Source organism: Tauraco erythrolophus, chromosome 7, assembly GCF_009769465.1.
Source record: "Tauraco erythrolophus isolate bTauEry1 chromosome 7, bTauEry1.pri, whole genome shotgun sequence".
NCBI classification, from domain to species: domain Eukaryota; kingdom Metazoa; phylum Chordata; class Aves; order Musophagiformes; family Musophagidae; genus Tauraco; species Tauraco erythrolophus.
In genome coordinates this window covers 26,860,172-26,877,582 of record NC_141471.1, presented here as the reverse complement: position 1 = coordinate 26,877,582, position 17,411 = coordinate 26,860,172, and the positions used below count along the sequence as shown (strand labels likewise).

General features: G+C 39.6%; 1 protein-coding gene across 1 annotated transcript; it reads left to right on the top strand.

The window, feature by feature from the left end:
• The first annotated feature begins 6,749 nt into the window (after window positions 1-6,749).
• Window positions 6,750-15,918, top strand: LOC104376946 (sterile alpha motif domain-containing protein 9-like). Its single transcript, XM_009983630.2, is given in 4 exon segments — window positions 6,750-6,862; window positions 7,046-7,144; window positions 10,839-11,191; window positions 11,194-15,918. Coding segments are annotated over 2 exon segments (4,776 nt in total). The 5' UTR covers window positions 6,750-6,862; window positions 7,046-7,144; window position 10,839; the 3' UTR covers window positions 15,618-15,918.
• Window positions 15,919-17,411: the final 1,493 nt, after the last annotated feature.

The following is a 17,411-nucleotide window of genomic DNA, read 5'->3' as shown; positions in this document are numbered from 1 at the left end:
ACCTATCCAGTACAGCAGCACAGTAACACCGGTGATGCCCTGGACATCTGCCAGTCCATGTGCATGGCCATTGCTGTTATCAAATGCTACCAGGCACAGCAGAGTAAGATGATAAGCAGTACGGCAGTACGGCAGTACAGCGAGCAGCAAGCAAAAGCAAAAAGCAGCCACTAATGAGCACCAGACTCTAATATACAGCAAGGCAAGCAAGTCCCAGGGCAAGCACAGGAGCCTGTCTAATAGCCAAACAACAATATTGGCTATAAATTCAACATCAACACTGTTTTCAGCACCAATCCGAAACATGGTCCCGTACTGGCTACTGTGAAGAAAATTAACTCTATCCCAGTCAAAACCAGCACAGGAAGATAAGCCATAACTGGAAGCAGACTGTAGGAACAGCAACGACAGTCAGAGCAACTCCAGGCACTTATACCAAATTACAAGGTGCTGTGTAGTACTTGGTCTTTTCTTACTATATGGCTTAAAGGCAATTCGTAAGAACACTGACGAATATCACTTTGGGCTTTTACCACTGCTTATAAGAGAATACTCCACCTCACACTTCGTTCTGAAGCATTAACCCCTTCTTACAGGGCAACAGACTAATATTCCATAACCTCGTTAGGACTACAGCAAGATCAAGAAGGCCAACAGCGTCCTGCGTGACAATAGGAGAAGCGCTGCCAGTAGGTGAAGGAAGGTGACCCTTACTCTCTACTCAGCACTGGTAAGATACCTCTGGAGTGCTGAGTCCAGTGCTGGGCTCCCCAGTACAAGACACGGACACACTGGAGAGAATCCAGCAAAGGCCCACAACGACGATGAAGGATCACCTGACATACAATAGTGAGCTGGGAGAGCTGGAACTGTTCAGCATGGAGAAGAGGAGACTCAGGGATCTCATTAATGTTTATAAATAACTGAAAGGAGGTGCAAAGAAGACAGAGCCAGGCTCTTTTCAGTGGTGCCCAGAGACAGGACAAAAGGCAATGGGCACAAACTGAAACACAATAAATTCTGTACAAATACAAGAAAAATCCTTTTTTGCTATCAAGATGGTCACACACTGGAACTGGCTGCCCATAGAGGCTGTGGAATCTCCATCCTTGAAGACATTGTCAACCCAACTGGATGCAGTCCTAGGCAACCTGCTGTAGCTCACCCTTGTTCCGAAAATTCACAATTGGTGCATGCCGACTAAGGAGAGAGGCTAACATGCAAAACATAGAATTACAACAGTAGTTCTTTTATTCATGCACATGAGGTGTCCCATTCAAATTGGGGTAGCCTGAATGTAGTTTCAAGTGTTCAGGTGCAACATGATTTGACTAATTGCTGCTTAACAAACACCCACTGTCATTTATTAATCATGGTAAACATAGTAAAACTTTGCAAAGCAACTATATTTCTATGATGTCATCATCCACCTTCTTCTCTACTGATCAGATGGCCTTAGAGTTGTTCTTGCTATAGTGACTTATCTATGATAATAGAATGTGGGAGGGTTTCAAAGACATGTTAGAGGGGCTAGGATGCTGATGTTCTCTTAATTGTCCAGGAGTATCTTTTCTCCTTCACGGACAGCTTTTAAGATTCTGAGAAGCAAAGTCCTTATCTTGTGGGCTAGGGGTGATGAGCTGGGGTCCTTTAGTTTACTTGCTTAAATATGGCTATTCAGTATAAAATGTAAACTATATATATATATATTTTAAATAAAATTTATGCAATTTTATACTATAAAGATTAATTGGCATAATAGTTAGGGAATGAGATTTTCCTACCACTCTGCTTTGAGCAGGAGTTGGACTAGATGATCTCCAGAGGTGCTTTCCAGCCTCAGCCATGCTCTGATTCTGTGAGCACTGGGAGGTATATGATTAGTAGGTAGTTCTCAGCAAAAATGACACTAGCAGTTATAACACAATGAGTTCATGTTAATGTAAAGAGACTATATGCTTCCATTAACCACCCCTTTGAAACATGCATGGCCAGCTGAGCTAGATATGAAGGCAAAATACAAGCACAGCACTGTGCATGACCTACCATGCTTTACCTGTGGAAAGGTGAATCTTGAAAAGGAAAGAGCCCATTGCTTTATAGTCTCAGGTTAAAAAACTTTTTGGTTTAAGTAGCTTAATTCTTTTGTATTTCTTTTAGCCTTGCTCAGACAAAATACAATCACATAATTTCTATGGACTTTCTTCAGTATTAGCATAAATTCCTTTGGAAATCTGTCACCACACTGCTACTGATGCATCTGTATCATACATCTTTCTGGGAGCTAGAGGGCAATGGCTTCTCACAGGAGATGGCAGGAGGTTCTGGGTAGCTATGCTTGGGACAGGGAGAAGGAGAAAGGGAAAAGAGTTAATGCTAGCAAACTGACTTTTTCTGACAGACATGCAAATCGAGCATGTCCCAGATGACTCATACATTTGAAAGGGGACTGATTCCTCAATCTTGCCTCCTATAAGAGGCTTCCTGATTTATAACAGTTACTTTTTAGGTAGCTTACTGTCTGTGTTCAGAATATTTTTTCAGCCAACCAAAGACTTTTTTAAATGCTATTGTATTAGAACTTCCTTGAATGGGATGTCATGCTGTATTTTGAGTATATTCTCTACTTACAAATGAAAAATTGCACAATGCTATTTGTAAGTATCTCTTAAAAAACTTCAAAGTGCAGGATCCAATCTTTGTCACTGGCTGACAATTTAACAGTTCGTGTCAATCTATACAGAAATGTTTGCTAAAGAAGTAGTTCTTCATAAAGACTCCTGAGTGTATGAAATGAGCCCAGCTCCTCCAGAGTAGAAGCCCTGCTCCCTCGCTGCCTTTCTGTGGAGGCCGTAAGGCTTTTCCAGAGAGCAACAGAACTGTAGCAAAAGTTTCCAAACATTTCACAGGCAGATACAAAAGGATCACACTGTAAGCAATGAAACTGATGCAGCCTTGGGATGGAAAGTGACAGTTGTGCTGTGTTGCTAAAATAAAGAGGAAAAAAGCAAAGGATCATTTCTTGATAAGAATCTGTGGTAAATAAACAACAGGCAAGGAGCATAGAAGACAAATAAAAGATTAGACATCTAAGGAGTCTGTTCAAGTATGAATTTGCATTACAGTTCAGTTAAACATGCAATGCAAATACCAGCGTGTTGGAAATCCTGCTCCACCTAAAAAGATAATATGTATGTATCTCTTCAGGCTATGTGCTGTGTTCCAGGGCAAAGTACAAAGCTGCTGGACACAGTGGATCTCATAACTCAGATAAAACTTAATGTAGAAATATTAGGGCAGAGCTTCCAAACTAGAGCACCTCTATACAATAGCATACCCCAACCAAAAATGAACACATGTTCTTATTTAGAAAAGTACTGCCTAATGTCAACACTGAGATTTTCATCAGGGTACATCTTTTATATTACCTGTGGTTCTAAAAAGAAGTTTCTATGTAATGTTTTTCCATCTTAATAGTAAACGAATAAGGTTGTTTTGCTGTCAACATGAAAGCTTACATGGGAGAAAACCAAAATAGCACTGGACATTTATTCAGGTGTTTTCCTTAGAGCTACATTTTCCTCTTTAACTTCACCTTGCTGATTTTTTGTCTTTCTCAAATCATATTCAATTCAAAGTCTGGCTTTCAAGCACCTTCCAAGTCCTTTAAGCCTGTCATTCTTAGTCCTATCCACAAGTTGTATCTAAAAGTACAGAACATTCCAATTATATTCAAATATTCCAGATCACTATTCAAAACAGTAGGCTAGGACGGTTAGAAAACTTGATTCCATTTTATATTGCTTTCGAGCGTGCCCAAAATATAGAGCCAAATGAAGAAAGCCTTGAGAAACAAAAAAAAAAAAAAAAAAAAAAAAAGAGCAACAAAGCTGGTGAAAGGGCGAGAAGGAGGAATGTCCTATGAGGAGTGGTTAAGAACTTTGGACTTGTCTAGTTTGAAGAAAACAAGACTGAGGAGCGACCTCATTGCTCTCTACAGCTTCCTGAGGAGGGGAAGTGCTGATCTCTTCTCCCTGGTATCCAGTGACAGGACATGTAGGAATGGTTCAAAGCTGCACCAGGAGAGATTTAGGCTGGACATTAGGAAGCATTTCTACCGAGAGAGTGGTCAAACACTGGAACAGTCTTCCTGGAGAAATAGATGGTCAATGCCCCAAGCCTGTCAGTGTTTAAGCGGCTTTTGGACAATGCCCTTAATAACATGCTTTAACTTGGTCATCCCTGAATTGATCAGGCAATTGGACTAGATGAACGTTGTGGGTCCCTTCCAACTGAAATAGTCTACTCTAGTCTACTCTATTCTATTCTAGATCAAATAGTTTGGGTCCCCTGAGAGGTCTGCAGATTCATTCCCTGGAGACACTTAGTAGCCCGGCTTCCTCCAATTCTCTGACTCTCCAAGTGCCTCGGACACAGGTGTTCTGTGCTGGCCACACAGCTCAGGGGTAGCCTGAGTAATATATGTTGGGATCCAGTCCCTCAAGGGTCCTTGCTGCCTGTCTGCACTGCTACCAGAACGCAAGCTAGCTCATCCAGCTAAGTTTGCACAACCTGCAGTCATAGCAGCATATATCTTCACAAAAACACTACTGAGCTTCAGCACCCATCTCCATCTGCCTGCTGGGATAGGAAGGGCACATAGAGTGTCAGTTGTCAATCGTGCCCATTTAGGAAAGCAGAAAAAAAAAAGAGCATTCAAGAATTGTCTTTGCTCTTACTTCATCAGTCAAGGATATCATCTACTTAGGAGTTACACTACAAGGAATATGAATAAAGGCTGTGATATATAATTTTACAAAAAAAAAGGCATAAACAAAGAGGGAAATTGTGAGGGTGGGAAAGGAACTGTGTATTTCCTAGATAGGCAGCTAACCAGGTAACAGCAGTGTTTCAGACCACAATGCCCAAGCCTTTTAAGCAGGCAGTTACTTTAAGAAAGATAACAGCAAAGAACAACGCAAGTTAGGAGCAATCAGAGCTGTTTCGTAATTACCTTCTAGAGACTTCCCATACTTGGACTGACATTGCAGAACACAAAAGAATATACATAACAATTTCAGAAGTTGTTTGTGTAGATTTTGGTAGCCTGCAAATGCACATGTCTGTACAAGTATGTGGTTTTACAGCACCTTCCACTCCTTCCTCTGGTATGGTCTGGCCCATGCTGGTAAGGAGCTCAAACAACCTCACAGAAAGGTGACCAGATCTGATCTGTCCATAGACTAAGGTGACATAGAGTCCTTCAGTTCCTTGGACCAGCTCACCATACGATCTTAAGTGCAAGAGAAAAGGCCAGAACTGGGAGAAGGATGGTACTGCTTCAAACCCCACTGAGATCACAAGCTGCTGGGGAGTGTCAGGTTAAGAGCCATCTGTTAAATGCTGGTGCAGGGAAGGAATGGTTGCCACATCCACCCATAGAACACAGCTCAGGGAAACACAGTACCACGCCATACAATCAGGAAACAGCCAGCAATTTAAGAAAATGAAACTAACACCCTAATTTAATTTATTATTCATTTATTTATTTATTTATCACACTGATTTAATTTATTGCCAATTAAAATAGAGTTGGATGGTGAGAAATAATAAAAAAAACTAAACCAACTTCCCCCTACCCTACTCCATTTTCCCAGGCTCAACTTCACTCCTTCTTTCTCAACTCTTCCACCTCCTTCCTCTGCTACCCCAAGGGGCACAGGGGAATGGGGGACAGTGGTCAGCTCATAACAGTTTGATCAGTCCATAGCTGTTCCTCTCTCTGCTTCTTTCTCCTCACACTTTTCCCCTGTCCCAGCTTGAGTCCTTCCCACAGGCTGCAGTCCTTCATGAACTGCTCCAGTGTGGGTCCTTGCACCCCATACAAGGATTTTCAGCCTCTTCATTTGTGGGACTGCACACAACTGCTAGTGCGAGCGCTCTTGCTGCCACCCTTCTAAATGTATGTTTTAATGGGTGTCATTATCTTACTCAGACGCCTACTGCTTATCATGGTCATTCAAGACGATCAAGCCCAAAGGACGAAAAAACAGGGTGATAGCAATGGTCAGTGGTAAGTGGGTAAGTGGGTATTGTAAGATTGGTGTCGATACAGAGAAACATTGGAAGTAGAAGCAGTCAATAGCAGGGTATTACAACATAAAGCTTGTTCACTGGGTGCTGGAGAAGAGTACAGTGCAATATGAGCACACTGCCTAAGGAAAAACATTTCTAGAGTAAACTATCCACAGAACTATACTCAAGCTACACTTCAAATCAAACTAGTTGTTTGCTCCAAAGAAGGAGACCAGGAATAAACTAACGTATTTGCAGTGTGGGAAATCAAGTAACCAAGATGAGGAGCAAGTTAGTAAGTCTGATTATCCAAAAGTGCCAACACTGAAGAATAGCCACATTTCTCAAAAGCATCCCTGGCATCATTTCCTTTTATTTCACCCCTCATTCCAGCAAAGTTCTGCTGGTTTAAGACCATATGTCTAATTAATTGCATTTTATTAACTAACTATTGCTCAGATGGTGTTTCCTAATTTCTCAAGTTTCTGGATAGCAGCTCAAGACAGTGCTGTCTAAGTGTTTTATTAAAGGCATCCTAGAACAGAATTCTTGAATTAATTTCCTAAGAGAACAAGGATTTCCCAAGCAGAAAGTTAGGAAGAGGCGGATCAGAAGCAACCTTGGTTGGTAAAAATGAAAGTAAAAGGAGATAAGACCGGTAGACCCGCCCAGAACACCCTGCATCTAGTTCCTCTTATTTCTTGACAACACCCAGCTTTTGAGTTGCCCAGTCTGCAAAATTTAGACACCGTGTTGGAAGGGTAAATTAGAACTATGCAAGGAAAAGGTAAGGAATAACAAACATTCTCTAATAGACACTGTAATTTCTCTCCTTTAGAGACAGGTGTTTGCTACTGGGAAAAACTGATCATATGTCTATCAATGCTCTTTCCTTCCTACTATTTCTGACCTCAGACTTCTGTTAGAAGTTTATAAACTAATTTTAGTTTTTTCCCCCCCCATGCTTTAGAAGAGCAGTGCAGCTGAATTTTAGCTATTGCATTTCCTGCTTGAACAAAATACATTTATTGAACGACTAGGAAAAAACCTGCAGAACAGAACAGTTACAGTAAGTACATGCATATTTACTTCTAAGCTGGAATATTTTCTGAAGACCTGATGGCTTAGTTTATACCATTTCTTTTTTTTTTTAGACATTAATTATATATGTATAAAATGATCTATAACGTACTAAAATAAACTCTTCCAAATCAGTTAAAAGTCTGCATGTGAAAAGTGGTTGCTATGAGATTACAGTGAAATAATCCCAATGAATATGTTCTCAAATAAATTATTTTGCAGAAATAATATGTTAGAGTTGTTCCATGTTTAAAGCATTTCAGTCAGCCAGAATCATTAACTAACCTGTAACATGAGACGTAGAAACACTACATCAAGTCCAGGAAACGAAAGTATCCCATTCTGGAGCTTTATCTCGTTAGTGGGGTTCCAAACACTAAAACATGAAGTAACTGCTTTAAGGACATAAATGTGTTTGCTTTTATGTTAGGAGTAAATTGTACCCCTGTTAGAATGTATAAATTTGGTCGAAATGAAAATCATACTTTTACATTGCTGGGTTGAACGCTGTTTCTGAGCAGAAGTGCTTTAGTTTCAGTTTCTTTTCTCAGCTTTTAGACACCCTGGGTGGAGCTACTGATGACTATGATAGCTACTTCAGTTATGGAATAAAAACATTGAGCTTCTTTCCCCCTGCACCCTCAATTTTTGACAATATGTGCGTACCATAGTGGCATTTTGAAGAACTCGAAAGTAGTTTTTCTGGGAGCAAAAGGGAGGGTCTGTTAAGACAAAATGCAATTGCAGGTTTCCATAGCCCACGGCCTCACTTTTTTTGCTGCTTTCATGGTTCATTAGTTAAATCAGGAGGCAGCTCAGCCAAAGGTAGGACAGCTGTTTTCCCATACTAGCTATAAGAAATCTTCACTGTTACTTCTCATTAAAGTTTACAGTTTAGGAAATTAAATAATAGCTTGAGGAAAAGCATGTCACTAGGGTGGCTTAGATAACCAAGTGTTCTTTCAGAAAACAAAACTTCACTGAAAAAATCTAAGTCATCAAGGAACACTCAACTATGAGTAAGAAAAGGTGAATGGAGGAGACCGTTACCACTAATGTACCAACTGTAGCTGAGTCCAATTCCATAAAGTAAAAATTTCAGATGAATGGATATATTCTCCCAAAGGAATTGAGAGGATAAGGTAAAATGAGACACTATTAAGGGGAATTATTTTATTTTATTGCATTTTTTTCTTCAAAGTTTTTGCAAGAAGTCCACATTTACTAAAACCAAGTGGATTGTAAGATGCTCTTCATCCTGTCACTTATCTCTATCAATGCTGCTGAACTACTTGCTTTTGTTTAATTTGAGAAACCTTAGTGAACGCAAAAGGTACTGAAAAAGTAATATGGAAAAGATTTTCCTTTCATTTGCAATAGCAACAGCTAAATAATCACAGACAGCAGTATCTTTCTACCCCAATGTCTCTTCACAGTGTTATTTAAGCAAACTCTGTATTTAACCATATCTAAGGGTAAAAAAAAAGGTTGGATTTCTGTGTGTGGTTGATTTTCCTTCTTCACCAAATGGGGAACTTAATGAGAGTCATTTGTGACGTACACAACATGATGGGTGAATAATTGGCTGAAGGATTGAAGTCAAAGCATTGTAGTAAATGGAGTAACATCTGACTGATGGCCAGTCACTTGTGGTGTTATTCAAGGCTCAATTTTAGGGCCAGTTCTCTTCAATGTTTTTATTGACAACCTGGACACAGGAGTTGAGTGGACACTAAGCAAGTTTGCCAATGATACTGAATTAAGAGGAGCCATTGATTGAGAGGCCTTACACAGAGATCTTGATAGATTAGAATGTTAGGCAGTCACCAACCATAAAAAATTTAATGAGGACAAATTCTGGATTCTGCACCTGGGACAGCATAATCCTAGATATACGTATAGATTGGAGGACAAGAGGATGGAGTGCAGCCCTGCAGAATGGGATCTGGGGAGTTTTGTTGATGGTAAGTGCAATAAGAGTCAAAAATGTGCCCTGGTGACCAAAAGGGCCAACAACCTCCTCGTCTGCATTAGGCACAGTATAGTGAGGTGGTTGAAAGAAGTGGTTGTCCCACTATATTCATCATTGGTGTGGCCTCATCTGAAGTACTGTGTGCAGTTTTATGCACATCGTGGTTTAGGCGACTCCAGCAACTAAACTCCACACAGCCACTCGGTCACCCTTCCCCACCCCCAGGGGATGAGGAAGAGAACTAAAGGAGGAAAGAGAAAGAGACCCATGGGTCAAGATAAGAACAGTTTAATACTACTAATACTAGTGTATGAATATATTTATATGTATAATGATAATAATATATACAAACAAGTGATGCACAGTGTAATTGTTTACCATCCAGTGATCAAGATCTATCCTGTCCTGGACTAACAATCTTGAAACAGATAAGTCCCGACACCACAATTCTGGATGAGTGAGAGGTCCAAAAAGAGAGAGACAGAGCTCTGAGAGTCTGAGAGTGAAAGTCCCCAGAAGAGCAAAGGCTCTACTTCCCAGTTAACCCTCATCTTTATCCTGGGCATGACGTTGCATGATATGGAATATTTCACCGGTCAATTTGGCCCTCAATCCTAAATCTAGATTCAAATCATAAGGGGAGTTGTGGACCCTTTGTCCTGGTCTTGCTCCCCCCTATCCTGTTGTGCCCCTGCACACTGGCAAGAACACAGCAGCTGAAAGGTCTGTGAGACCTCAGTGCCAACTATAAACATCAGTGCACTGCCAACGTTCTTCTCAGAGCAAGTTCCAAACTGAAACCAAAACACAGAGCTCTTCTAACTGCTAAAAAGAACTGTCTCTGCTGAAACCAGGACAGGCCACCACAAAATAAGGATACAAAAATTTTAGAACATGTCCAAAGGAGGGGCACAAAGATGGTGAAAGGACTAGAGGGCATGACTTATGAGGAGCGGCTGAGGATGCTAGGTTTGTTCAGCTTAGAAAAGAGGAGACCAAGAGGTGACCTCGTTGCTGTCTACAAATTCCTCATGAAACAGAGCAGAGAGGGAGATGCTAATCTCTTCTGCCTGGTGTCCAGTGATAGAACACAAGGGAATGGCTTAAAGTTGCATCAGAGAAAGTTCAGATTGGATATTAGGAAAAAGTTCTCCACTAGGAGGGTGGTCAAGCACTGGAACAAGCTCCCCAGGTAAATGGTCATAGCCCCAAGCATGTTGGTGTTCACAAAGTGTTTGAACAATGCTCTTAGATTCATGGTTTAACATTAACATTGTCCTTTGTGGAGTCAGGAGTTAAATTCGATGATCCTCATGGGTCTGTTCCAGCCCAGGATATTCTATGATTTTATGATTTTTTTTTTTTTTTATTGGATGGCCCAATACAAGTGGGACACAAACTGTTGTCCAAATGACCACAAATAGATACCAGTCACAATTTTTGTGTAGAATCAGCTACAGAAGTGGTTTAAAAACAGAATTAAAATAAAATCATTCTGTAATAAATCTGTCTTTTATAAGTAACTAATGCCTTATATATGATCTTACTTCGCATTCCCATGATGCCCCCTAATTGAACTGTTGCATTCCATGTAGTAGATTATACCAATGAAGAAATGAATGGTTGATAATAGCAGGTATACACATGTTGTTCAGTTAATAGGCTTTTATAAATCACTTGTTTAGTAATTTTGTGGTTTTTTTCCCTAAAGAATGGAAAACGCAAACACTGAAAAAAATGAGAAATCACATTCATATCAACATATTGAACAGTGGACAAAAGAGGAAGTCAAACAATGGGCAATTGAAGATGTTAAGATTGACCAGAAATATGCAGAAATCTTATTTAACCAAGATGTGACTGGGTTTATTTTGAAACTGATGACTAAAGCAGATTTTGTGGAAATGGGTATACCTCATGGGCCTGCTCTTCAAATAATGTATTTCCTGAAAGAGCATGACATTCTCAGTAAAGGTTCAAACCAGGCTGTGGAACAAGAAGGCACTGAACAGAGTCTTGACGAAGAAGGAGAAGATGAAGAAATTGCGAAGGAGTGCAAGAAAAATATGGGTCATTTAATTCCAGTATACTGCAGGATTCTAAGATGGAGTCCATAGAAGACAAAAAAGCAATGAAGCCAGCTGACAAAGAGAATGTATCAGAGAAACCACTGTCAAGTAGCCAGCACCGAACTGGAAACATGTGTATGCCATATCCTTTTGATACTTTCAGTGATGGTACTCGATACACACAGTATAACATTCTTAACGTCCCTGAAACTGGGCCACTCAACCTCATTGATCCCGCACATGAATTCAAATCACTTACCAACACAGAGAATGCACTAGAAGAGGATATCATGATGAAATTTAGCAATGAAGTCTTTAGATTTGCTGCAGCCTGCATGAACTCCCGCACAAATGGCACTATTCATTTTGGAGTACATGACAATCCGCATGGGGAGATTGAAGGAATGAAAGTTACCAGGCAAGAAGCATACGTTGACCATTTGAATAAATTCTTCGAAAAGTACTTTCATAAGCAATACGTCAGCATTGCAAAAGCTTGCATTAGACAACCTAGATTTGTGGAAGTGTTATTACAAAATGGAACTCCATCACATCTGTTTGTCATTGAAATAGATGTGGTTCCCAAACACTGCATCTGTGGTACAAAATATTTCTGTACCAAGACATATGAATATAAGAGTAAGAGTTGGAAACCAGCTGTCTTCGTCCGGGATGGAGCTAGTTCCAAAAATATTCAAGATACAAAAGAATTTGAAAATTTTAAAAGTACCTTGACATCTTTAGCAGATTCTCGTAAAAATGCAGAGGAAGAATATAACTTAAAGAAAAAGAAGTCAATGGATGAAGGACTAAAGTTAGTTAGTCTGCTCACTGGTAACATGGACTTACTAGATAACTCTTACTATGACTACTACATTTTGGTAGCAAACAAGTGTCACCCAAGTCAAAGTTTGCACTTAGATTTTTTACAGGAAATAAAATGGTTTGCTGTGCTTGACTTTGATTTTGAATCAGAAATTAATGGCGTGTTCAAGACTTACCAAAAAAATGGAAATGCTGGATGTTACTTCCCACATTATTATGAAAACAAGGTGGGTTCAGTTTCTGAACAAGTTGAAAAGCTGAAACTGCATCAGGAGACTAACTGGATTTTCTGCAATGGTGGATCAGACTTCAAAGGCAGTCACGAACTACCATTAGATCCCTCTTCGTGGCAACAAGACAGAGCTGCTGGTGTCAGAAAAATGATTTCATTTCTTTCACACAAAGATGTAAAACAGAGCGGGAAGTTTTTAATAGTGTTTCTTTTGCTTTCCACAGTAGAAGATTCAGCAGATCCCCTTATTGAGACTTTTATGACATTTTACCAAGAATTAAAGGGACTAGAATACATGGTCTGCATTTGCATTGGTGCAGGTACGTACCAGCGATGGAAAGATCTTCTGCGTGCTAGAGGCATTAATGAGGAAGCACTTTCAAAGAAATGTGTTTCTAATTTAACCCTGCAAATGGTAAATGGTACTATAATAAAATTAAAATCAGTGACACGGTCTTCTGAAAGACTTCTGCCTTCTGTTGGTCATTCTACCGTACTTCTAAAGAAGGAAGAAGACTCCATGGCAGCATTGGAAATACTTTGTGAAAATGAATGCAAAGACACAGGAATAGAGAAGGATGTAGATAAATTTAAAAATTTCCTGAAAGAGCGAGAAGAAGATTTTTATCGAGGTGGTAAAGTATCATGGTGGAATTTCTATTTTTCTTCTGAAAATTATACTTCAGATTTTATCAGAAGGGACAGTTACGAAAAGCTTGAAAACCTAATTATGTCTGCATCTAACAGTGCTATTCAATCACCTGTAAAAGTTATCAATCTTTACCACCACCCAGGCTGCGGTGGGACGACACTAGCTATGCACATCCTTTGGGATCTCCGGAAGCGATTCAGATGTGCTGTTCTGAAAAACAAACCAAGTGATTTTGGAACACAGCTGACAACTTTACTCACCTGTGGAGCAAACAACAACACAGGCTATTTACCAGTATTACTTCTTGTGGATGATTTTGAAGAGCAAGAAAATGTCTATTTTCTGCAGAAAGAAATTCAGGTAGCTATAACAGGAAAATGCATTCAGTATGTAACTCCTTTAGTGATCATTCTAAATTGTATGAGATCTCAGAATCCTGACGAAAGTTCAACAATGAACTTCTTGAATAGTGTTTCTTTAAAACATGTGCTTTCTGAAAAAGAGCAAAGGGCCTTTCAGCAGAAACTAAAATATATTGAAAATACGCATCCAGATCCTGACAATTTCTATTCGTTTATGATTATGAAGGAAAACTTTGATCCAAAATACATAGAAAAAGTGGCTAAAAACACCTTGCATGACTTGAATACTGCCTCTAAACCAGCGAAACTTGTTTGCTATCTAACACTGCTAAACTCATATGTAAAATCATCTACAGTCTCAATATCACTATGTGAAGAATTCTTAGGAATTAATTCTCAAGAGATTGGCTGCAGTAAAGATAAGTTGATAGAAAAGATGGGAATTTGTTCCAATATCCTAATATATGATCAGGTACATGACTACCCAAGATACAAAGGTCTTCGTATCATTCACCCATTGATAGCATCTCACTGCTTAACAGAATTGAAACTAACCTATGACTTGCCTAAAAGTGAAATTACATTGCAGTTATTAAAAGAAGATTTATTTTATAAGACTACGTTAAAGCAAGACAAACTTACTCATGATATACAAACTCTTCTGATTACTAGACAGCGCAAGGAACATGGCGATGAGTTCGACACATTATTTTCCCCCTTAATTGAAGACATTCATAAGGAAGAAAAGTGCAGTAATGTGAAACGTGTGTTAGAGCAAGCATCCGCTAGATTTGAGCAAAATGCACTCTTTTGCCAAGCCCTAGCAAGATACTTCTACATTAAAGAAAAGCAATTTGACTCTGCGTTATACTGGGCCAAAACAGCCAAACAAAGAGCACCACTCAATTCGTACATATCAGATACACAAGGTCAAGTCTTTAAAAGCAAGGTAAGATACTACGTAGAGTGTGAAGCAAAGAATGAAGTCTTGACAGCTGAGAAACTGAATTACTTGCTAGAGTTTGCTGAAAAGGCTTCACAGGCTTTCAGAGAATCTCAGCAGCAAGCTGAAAATGCAGACGAGCAATATTTGCAGCATCGAAAGCTTAAAAGAAAGTTTCAAACATACAATACTGCGGGTTATCAGGGAGAGATAGAAACTGGTCTTTATGTTATTGAGGTCCTTTGGCATGTTCCTTTTTTCAGCAAAAAAGATTCATGGTGTAGAAAAAACATGACAAGGTATCTATCAGGAAACAGTGTTTTGAATGTAGATAACCCTAACATAAACAGAGAAATGTTCAAGGTTCTTGAACATTATTCCAGCTTTTTATGTAGTTTGAGATCACGGTTGAAAAGGGCATTTGACTTTTTTGAAGACTACTTTGTGTTTTTCAAAACACAGATGAATGAAAAAGAAATGGTAGAAACAAAATTGTATGAGAAGGTTCAAGAATGTTTTACCAAATACACAGAAATATTTTGTGATTTCAGTTTTGAGCAACTGAAAAGTAAACAGGTCTCAAAGTGGCCCATATCTCGGCGTATAGAAGCATACAAGGACGCTGTGGAGGCTTCCAAAGCAGGCTCATTTTCTGGCATTTTGAAATACCTCCACAGAAATCACAGAAATGCTGACAGAGAAATAGAAGACATAGTAGAAGCATATGCATTTTTGTGTGAGGAGAATGAACAAGCAACTCTGAAAGACAAACAGAATTTTATTTTGGCAAATATTGTTCTGAACTGCATTAAACCTAAATCTGCTAAGTTACAGCCCTCTAAGGTTCTGAGAGATCTGCTTCTACGCATTCTAAAGGAAGTGGAACCAACTTCACAGTATGTAGAGCCTTTCTTCCTAGCGTCCTTGATGTTCTGGCCCCAAAATAGAAAACAACTAAATGAAGATTCCAGGAAAATGGAAACTTTTGTTAGACGCTTAAGTGAGTCTTTCAAAAACCTCTATGGAACCCTGCATCGTTCCAGGCAGCCTCTAGCTCTTTTCTATCTGGCAAAAGGCAGTGACCTGAACAGATTTGTTCACAAAGGAAAAATAGATCAGCTTTCTGGTTCACTTTCAGAACAGGAACTGAATTCCCTCTGGCAGAATGGAAATATCTGGAAGAAACAGGCTGTTCAAGATCTTCTATTTCCTTTGGAGGGAAGAGCTGAGGGTAACGTTATCTACATAGACTATGGCAGCAATGAAACCTTCAGGATACCAGTGCAGCCTGTTCCCTCATACCAGTTGAAAAATGGCCCAAACATAGGCAGAGTATCTTTTTACCTCGGGTTTTCCATTGCTGGTCTCCTGGCATACAACACACAAAGACTATCATTAAAACAATAAGTATTGTAGTTTCTCAGCTACAAGGATTTGTCAGGCAAAATCATCCTTTAACTCATTTTGGGGTTTTTTTGTGGTTTTTTTTTTTTGTCAACAATTGCAAACGACAACCTCAGGCTGTCCATTATATTTCCTTCCTCACTATGTTAGTCTGTCAGCCCCATGCAGAATTGTCTGTCTGTCGTCAAAACCACTGTTTGGACAATCAGTCAAACTGAAGGGTTGGTGCAGTTAGTCCTGTAGACTGGTCACTACTACTCAAAGTTCTTCAGTTGATAACAATATGAGAAATCATTAAAAAAAAACCAACACATGATTTTCATACTCCCGTATAAGCAAAGTAAGAACTAAGAATGTATATTAGAAAATATGTATCATGTAACATTTTCTGATGCTCCATTGTATCTGGTGTCATCTTGGCACGAGGGTAATGCAAAAGGCCATTCAGTTGCAAAGCAGCATTTTTTCCTCTATTGTTATTGTACACGCTTGAATAATGTAATGCATTTGTAAATGGGCCTGTATTAATAGCCAAGCTGTATATCTTGTGAGAGGACAGAAGCACTGGGCTTTTGCCTTCTCAGGGCATTTCTAAATATACGGTTGTTAAAGATACCGCTACTTTCTGCTGCACTGTAAAAGCACACACCAGTTGGCATTTGACTTCCATATTAAACAGATTTTATTCTTTTGTGCTGGGTCTGCTTCTGCTTTATAGAAAATCCGTCCAGTTTGGTCATTCCTTTCCTTATAAATTCGATTAGGTTCCTTCCAGTGATAGATTTCTTATCAACTTTGATCCTTTCAAAAATAGGCAATTTAAATGCTTAAAGTGGACATTGATTTAATTGCCTTCCTCATGTGTAAAACCATCTGCCATGTTTAGACACAGTTAATGTTCCACCACAGAGGTGGTGGATGCTCCATCCCTGGAGACGTTCAAGGCCCGGTTGGATGAGGCCCTGAGCAACCTGATCTAGTTGGAGATATCCCTGTTCCTTGCAGGGGGGTTGGACTAGATGACCTTTGAAGGTCCCTTCCAGCCCTAACGATTCTATGATTCTATGATTCCAAAAAAGGAAGAGATCCTGGTGCGAAGAAGCACTTTGCACTATGTGCATATGATTCGTGAAAACCAGAGGAGTTCAATGCAATTAACTGCCTGAAAGAGGTCTGCAGATCGGCTCTTTCATCACCCCACAAGTCCTCTTTGCTCTTTGTGTCAGGCAAGGAGGCAGGCAAAAATAAGGGACATCTCAATAGATTAGTAAAAACAAATTGACAAAAAGAAAAAGAATAAAGCAGCAGACCATTCCACTCTACTGCAGCTCTTCTTTTAGTTGTAAGTACAGATAAGGAGTTTTATCATATAATCCAGACTGCTTTTTATCTAGACAAAATGCACACTTCATTTTAACCAGTATCCGCTTTGTTTCTAACAGTATACTTTTATTTCAGATAGGGTGCTATAGGATCAATTTTCATAATTCATTATTTGTTCTAGCCAGTCCTCAGGATATCGCCCTGCAATTAATCAACGACTAAGGTATTTACCGTTCCAAATAAAGATTTACAGCAAATAGTTTGCCACGTCTTCTTGGCAATTGAAGACTTCAGTCTTCAGCTCAGTCAGTCACACCTCCTGAGAACTGCAAGTATTTTTATGTGGTCAAACTCAGCTGAGCTATATAGGGTGGTGCACTGGGCACACGTGGTGGAGAGCGGCTACAGGGTGCCCCATGGGGGGAGGCCAGGAACTGCCCTGGGCCGGTCGCAGCCAATTCCCGCTGACTCCAG